Genomic DNA, 7,921 nt, shown 5'->3' on the forward strand with positions numbered 1-7,921 from the left:
TATATATGCACACAGTACATCACATATCACATCATAAAAACGCTTAGCAGGCTATCATGTCTGACGAAGAAACCAGAACAATATTTTTTGCTTCTTCTCGTCCCTGCACAATAGCAAGGTAATTCAACTCTCATTTCTTCCTGTGATCATTGGTAACTTTAATCCATTCAATTAAGACCTTCCTATTATCTGACAATATATCTAACAATTGTTCCAATATATATAAACACACACAAATACGTACACACAACCATTTGCCTAAAACTGGAGAAATTTGATTTGAGAATAGCAGGTGGTGGTCAAAGGAGACGGTGGCAATAGTTACTGGAGCAAACAAGGGTATTGGCTTTGAGCTCGTCAAACGGCTAGCGGAATTAGGGCTAACGGTGGTTCTAACAGCCAGAGATGATGGAAGAGGTCTTGAAGCTGTTCGAGCACTTAAGGGTGAAGGCCTTGATGTTCATTTCTTTTGCCTTGATGTTTCCAACTCTAATTCTATAAAAACATTTGCTTCATGGTTCCAACACACTTTTGGAGTTTTGGATATACTTGTAAGTTCCAACACACTTTTGTCTCGTTATGTAATTTATTTATTTTTTTTACTATCTGTCTGAATTGGTAATAGTATCTTTCCGTTTTTACTAAGATTGAATTTCGATAACACAGAAGACCGATGTTACAGTTTTCATATATGTATATGAGTTGAGTTTAACGCCTTGCTCGTAAATTAGATATATAGAGTAGTTTCATACATGAAAACATGGAAAGAATTTTGATTGAAAGAATACTACCACTATATAATTAATCATATATATTTACTCTTCACAAGTTATTTACCAAAAAAACAATTTTGAATAAACCGTGTAGAAATGATAGATATATCTTGTACGAATATATATCTGTGAAATTTCTGAAATGGTGATGTAAGTTTGATATAAATAGTACGAATTAAACATTTAATTTTTGCATTTTTATTTCAAATTTTCGACGAAGTACTGATGTGACACGATTCTAAAATCTAAAAATAGCAATAGGGAATAAATTTTTGTTCTCGTTCAGTCTCTAATCGTTTCGAGTTTCATTTAGATCAACAATGCTGCTGTATCTTTCAACGATCTGCGAGAGAACTCGGTGAAACATGCCGAGACGGTGATCAGAACTAATTTCTACGGACCAAAATTACTGACGGAGGCCCTCTTGCCTTTGTTCCGCTGCTCACCTTTTGGCTCCAGAGTTCTCAACATTAGCTCAAGGCTTGGCATGATAAATGTATGTGAGCAATTGATTAATTAATTTAAATTATATTTCATTAAATTTTGCATGTACTTTTTCAATCAATTTGACCAATTTTTGAAGTGTGTTTTTGAACAATCGGGTTAATTAATGGTGACATTTTAATCAACGGTCTCCTAAAATCGATTCGGTCAACTATTTCGTTTTCATATAAATTTTGGCAATCCTAATTTCACTAATATCATAAATTTTTATATTAATTTTATTAGGATTTTGATTTTTAATATTTAATTACCATAATTTATTTCATAGTATTTATTATAATTACCATAATTTATTTCATAGTATTTATTATAATATTATTATAAACAGTATTAATTATTTTAATTTGTTTCTTAATAACAGTAATAATATATTTCTTATGTTTTTAGAATTCTTCTTACAGTTTCTAAAATTAATAATGTTATTAACTAAAAAACAAAATAATTAAAAGAAAAAGAGTTTCGTGGAGGAATCACTGTTTTAATTTTATTTATTTATTTATTTTTGGTGGGAGTAGACTTCAAAGAAAGAATAATCTTTGTTTTCAGTCTATTTTGACCAATCAATTATTTTTTAAATATATTTTAAAAATAAAAAAATTTATAATGAACTAAATATAATTCTATTATTTTGAATAAAGAATCTTGTTTCACTAAGTTATAATACTTAATTGTGATGGAGAAAAGGATAATTAATGGTATTTTAGGAATTTTAAACTATAAAATACTATTATTTCATTATTCCTAATTATTATTTATTGATTGTAAATGTTAATTGTTTTACATGTTTTATAAAATTAAATTATTTTAAATCATGCAATACTATTTTTAAAATATTCAATGAAGATATATGGCTGATTTTCAAAATAAAATCTTAACCACAAACTCAATTAAAGAGATACTCACAAATAAAATGTTATTTATAGATTTATATGTTTATGTCTAAGTGCAGAAGCTAGAAAACCACAAACTCAAAGAGATACTCAAAGATGAAGAGAACCTATCAGAAAACCAAATTGAGGGTATGCTTAATCTATTTCTCCAAAGTGTGAAAAATGGAACATGGAAAAGTTACGGATGGCCTCAACATTGGACCGATTATTCAGTCTCAAAATTGGCTCTAAATTCATATTCTAAAATTTTGGCCAAACAATATAAAGGGAATGGCATAAGTGTTAACTGCTTCTGCCCCGGATTTACTCAAACATCCATGACTGGTGGCAAGGGAATGCACACAGCTGATGCCGTGGCAGACGTCGGTGCATGGCTTGCTTTACTTCCGATGGAGAAGCTGCAGACCGGGAAGTTTTACGTACTGGAGTCTCATAACCATAGTAATCATTCAAAGTTGTAATTTATAAGTTAATTGAGATTATCTCAAGTTATTCTGGTTTTCCATGTCACTTTCTGTTTGTGTCTTTTTTTCCTTGGCATTTGGGATCTTGTCGTAATTATAAGATTTAAGTTAGTAAATTCTGCTGTGATTTTGAAATAGATCAGTGCATGGTATAGGAATATCTAACATGTAAATTAAATAAAACTGTAAGGAATATGTTGTTTGAGAGTTATGAATAAATACGTAAACAACAATTAAAATAGCAAATTTGTGTTTTATCAGAATTAGGTGTTGTGCCAGATGTTACAACATCTTGGACAACATGCAGCGTAATATTAACTTTTCTAACACAAATCGACTTTAAATAAATAAACGGACAAGATTAAATATGCACAAGTATAAATACTTGTGCGGTGCCTTATGACAAAAATTAATCACTAGAAAACCACAATGTTTACAAAAAAACCTATCACTAGTGATTATAACAAAAATAAATTTTCTCAACAAGTTGAGAAAACAAATGCTTTCTAAAAACAAGTAATCAAAATAAAAACTAAAACAAGAAAGCCAAAGCGTGATGCCAAAAGGAAAATCCACGAAAACAATCTTCAGCCAACTTCTTCACAGATGTTGTCTGCAGATGTTCCCAACATTCAAGGCAACACGCGATATCTGCACTCTTCAAAACAACACGATCCTTGACGAATTATTTCTTTGATATTCTCGGCATGTACAAGTGCGTGTATGACTATTCTCAATGAAGAAGCCGAGAGGAGGAGAGCCCAATGATGTCCTTTGTCTCTTATTTATAGATGTAGACTTTTATCTCCACAAGGAAACCTATAACATAAGGAAAGTAAGAGTTTTATTAGAAATAAATTCTATTTAACCATTGATATCATATTTCAATAAATCATTCCAATAAATAACATATCAAGACTACTTTTGAATGATTATCTCCTTATCTAAGAAAGACAAAATCACATAAAATAATCTACTCAATCAAATCAACAAGGAAAAATAATTTTAGAGAAATAATTAAAGATCTAGGGAATTATAACAATTAAAGTCGAGAATATTATTTCCCTTCAATCTCCTCCTTTTTGCCTTTCTTGGACAAAAATGAGATTAAACCCTTTTATCTTTGATTTAGCTCAAATACACTCCCCTTGAGTTAGTAAACTTTTCTCCCCCTGAATAAAATACTGTTAGTAAGAGTGTTGTTAGTAATGTTGGCAACATTCGAGACAACACCTGCAACAGTTTCATTAAATAAGACGACTACATTAGAGGAGAGATAACAACCTAGACCGAGATATTAGCAGAATAAGAACACAAACAGAAACAAACAAAAAATCTACACATCATCATATTCATCACTACTGTCCTCTTCCTCAACATCATCTTTAGTCCCTGACGGACCAGCACCCGTTTGAGCATCTCCCCCTTTTTGTCCAGGAAAGACACTTACTTCCAAAAGAAACCTGAGGTTAGCAGCCAAATCCTCATAATACGCCAAGTCTGCCTTAAGCTGGGATATCTTTTTAATAACATGGTCGAGATGAGCCTGAACTCCAGCTACAGGAATCTTGACAGAATCTGCAGTTGGTGTATGAGAGGTGGAACCTTGAGAAGGTCCAGAAGCAGGAAGTGCTGTGGTAGGGTCTATCCAGGAAAGGTCAATCTTGCGGTTTCCTTTGAAGAAGGCAGGGGCAATTTTGATTGTTTCACTGGATTCAGACAGTCTCTCACTCACATCTCGAACAAATCCCTGGGATACCAGTATCCCATAGATCAAACTGGGAAACAATAGCTTGGATGACTTCAATCCTCCATTCGCATACTGTATGATAGTATAAAAGATGAGACGCCCAAGGTCCAAAGTGCAGTTGCCAATGGAAAACAGAGTCCGTGCCTGGGACTTAGTGACCACCGTAGTGTTGGTGGTTGGTGTCCAGTTTCGGATGGCAATCTTGTGCAGCACCGAGTATAGGGACGTGAGATTTGAAGCGGAGACCTTATGTGGATGAGCAGGGAATTTGCTAAGCACGCCACAAGTTAGGACAGAGATTACCTCATCAAGATCCGGTTGTGGACCTACAGCAATTTCAGGTGTACTGGAATAAGTATTGATGACATGAGGGTCGAAATTATACAACCTGTTGCATACAAACACTTGACCAAATTTCGCCGAGCTCCCATTACCAACACCCGACGAGAGGTTGCCATAGAATTCAAGCACAACTTTTGGGCAATAAGGCTATACAGGGGAGATGGTGGAGAACAGTCCGCGAGACTTGAGAAAATCTATCAGATTGTTTCGAGAGAAGGCTTCCATATCAGCATTGCGTTCTTCAATAAATCTCCGGTTGGTGTAAAGATCCCAGTTGGACAATGATGTCTCAGTATAGAACTTGGTATTGAAGCTGCTGTCTAGGTCATAGTCACTGAGGTCAGTGTCGTCTAAGGTGTCCTCAACATCCAACACAACATTTGTAGCAGCAGGTGCATCTTCAACTCTTGTAGCATCAGAGGCAATGTCCTCATCAGGGGCTCCCGCTGAGTGATGAGAGTGTGTACCAGAGTCTTCACTGTCAGATAAGGTGGTGGTAGCTTCAGTCTACTTCTCAGACACATGCTGGATTGGAGAGACATGTGCAGGAGAGGCGGGGGCAGTCTTTTTGGCTTCTTTCAAATCAGCCAACACCTGGGCCAAAGATACTTCATCCTCATCAGACGAGGATTGTTCCTTAGGTGCATCCTGTGTGGCATGAACAGAGGGGTGCGAGTCTTCTGTGGATGACAAGGAAGGCTTGGTGGCAACCCGTGGTATGGGCTTTTTGCGGGCAACTAACTCGTAGTCTTCGTCATTTGAATCATCTCCCGAAGTCTCTGCCGGATCAATGAGTGAAGGGCGAGTGGAGGGTTGTCCCTTATAGCGAAATCATTTGCTTGGTGTGAGATCAGGGTTATATCCGACCTGCCTTTTTGAGCGTCTTTTTGGAGGAGAGGGTGGATCGGAAACCCTGATGATAGGTGGGTTATCAATGTCCAGTGCATTTCTAGGCTCACCTGGTGCAATAATCTCCAGGGGCTCCGGCGTAAGAGCAACGGGGATGATTTGTAGGTTGGAACCCGTGGGTGTTGCATCGGATGTTGCCGGAGATGGGGCAACATCCTCTGTGTGACCCATTTCACTGCGGATATCTTAAGGATCGAAACTCTTTTCTGCCATCGTTTAGATTGTGAGAAACGAAAATTACCCAAAACAAAGAGTAACAGATAAATTTGCAAGCAAGAAAATTCGAGAAACAATTAGGCAAGTAATGATAGTTTAGGCTGTGTAAATCAAGGGGATAAACATGAACCTACAGTGCAACGGTAACATGCCATATCAATAAGTGACTCAGTCCAACGGTAAAAAAAACGGGTAAAATTTAACCGTTACTATCTTCAGAAATTATCTCGATAATTATGTGCAATTACTTTTCAAAATAAGTGCAGAAATAAAACCCACATCGAATTTTAGCTCCACTTAACATCAAAGAGCACATGATTTCGATTTCCTGCAAAAATTGGATTTTATAAAATTTTTCTTTGTTTTCATACGAATATCCTTATGACATGACAAAATTCACAAAGTTATGTTTATGCATGACTTATGGATGCCTAATAACAGAATGTAACATAAATAGAAACATGAGAGCAAATATGAGATATGTGTACAGATGAGTTGTTGTCACAAATGTTGGCAACATCTTCTTACAACACCTACAATTCCAGAAAAAATTTTCAGTTTTTCTTCACACTAACTTATGAACTTTCTGAATATAGAAGTGGTAGCTCCCACATTAGAAGAACAGTCTTCAATGGACTCTTCGAGGTAGCTTTTTCCATTTTCTTCTATTTATGTGTTAACATTTAGAAGGGGTAGCTCCCGCTCTAAAAGTCCAGCTTTCATTGGGCTACTTTAGGCAGCTTTTTCCATCGTTCCTTCTAATCACAGACCCAAAATTTTAATCACAAATTTTCAAATTCTTCTTGGATTACTTGTCACATTGGTTAAGGTCAAGTGACCATTCTTCAATTCTTTTGTGACTAAATTCACATGTAAAGGTGTGAAGTTTTAAGAGATAACTAGGAATTGTAAATGCATCAGAAAATTATGCTACACAGTGTCAACACAACATATCACAGTATGAATGCAATGCAGTATGTCTAAGTCCTAAAGATGCAAATGCATGGTAGATGTTGTCCGAGATGTTGTAACATCTGAGGCAACCTCCAAGAATGATTAGACAGAACACATGCTGAGAGATTTCCTAAGGTTGGAGAACATCTCAAAATCTAATGCTTTGGTGAATATGTCGGCCAGTTGGTTATTTGTATCAACAAATTCCATTCGAATCAATCCTTTCTATACAAGATCTCGAATAAAATGATGTATTATGTCAATGTGCTTTGTTCGAGAGTGTTGTACTGGATTTTTTGAAATGTTAATCGCACTAGAATTGTCACAGTACATAACCAGGAGTTCACTCTTTAATCCATAATCTTCTATCATTTGATTCATCCACAAAAGTTGAGCGAACCACTTCCAGCTGCCACATATTCAGATTCAGCAGTAGAAAGTGACACACAATTCTGTTTTCTACTATGCCATGAGATCAAATTATTTTCAAGGTAGAAACAACCACCAAAAGTACTCTTTCTATCGTCTAAATCCCCAGCCCAATCAGCATCTGAAAACACAACTAGATTTGAGTTGGTTTCATGTGTATACGATAATCCTAAGTCAATGGTTCCGGCTATGTATCGTAAGATACGTTTTACGGCCTTTAAGTTAGAAATCTTAGGATTAGATTGGTATCTAGCACATAAACAAACACTAAACATTAAGTCAGGGCGGCTAGCCGTCAAGTACAAGAGACTTCCTATGATGCTGCGATATAGGGTGTTGTCAACATTTACGGCAGCATCGTCTTTGTATAATTTTTCATTTGATCCCATAGGTGTCTTCATGTGCTTGGTGTTTTCATTAGCAAATTTCTTTATCAGATTTTTGGTGTACTTACTTTGGCACAAAAAGATGCCATCATGCATTTTTTTGATTTGTAAGCCAAGAAAGAAATGTAATTCACCAACCATGCTCATTTCAAATGTAGTAGACATGCATTCAACAAAATCATTAGCATGATTTTGGGATGAAGAACCGAAAATGATATCATCAACATAGATTTGGCAAATAAGGATCTCACCTTTGGATTTTTTAATGAAAAGAGTCTTATCTACCTCACCTCTTTTGAATCCG

The 7,921-nt window shown here is 35.6% G+C and overlaps 2 protein-coding genes across 2 annotated transcripts; one reads left to right on the plus strand and one right to left on the minus strand.

Moving 5' to 3' along the window:
• Positions 1 to 12: 12 nt before the first annotated feature.
• LOC140962146 ((+)-neomenthol dehydrogenase) lies at positions 13 to 2,698 on the plus strand. The gene is made up of 4 exons (XM_073421020.1): positions 13 to 118; positions 293 to 551; positions 1,087 to 1,269; positions 2,227 to 2,698. The coding sequence occupies exons 1-4, from the start codon at positions 57 to 59 to the stop codon at positions 2,626 to 2,628; spliced, it is 906 nt and encodes a 301-aa protein (XP_073277121.1). The 5' UTR covers positions 13 to 56; the 3' UTR covers positions 2,629 to 2,698.
• Positions 2,699 to 7,179: 4,481 nt separating this feature from the next.
• On the minus strand, positions 7,180 to 7,713 carry LOC140961727 (secreted RxLR effector protein 161-like). Its single transcript, XM_073420395.1, has one exon. It carries the CDS (start codon positions 7,711 to 7,713, stop codon positions 7,180 to 7,182), a length of 534 nt encoding a protein of 177 aa, XP_073276496.1.
• Positions 7,714 to 7,921: the final 208 nt, after the last annotated feature.

This window comes from Primulina huaijiensis, chromosome 16 (genome assembly GCF_012295235.1).
Source record: "Primulina huaijiensis isolate GDHJ02 chromosome 16, ASM1229523v2, whole genome shotgun sequence".
NCBI lineage: Eukaryota > Viridiplantae > Streptophyta > Magnoliopsida > Lamiales > Gesneriaceae > Primulina > Primulina huaijiensis.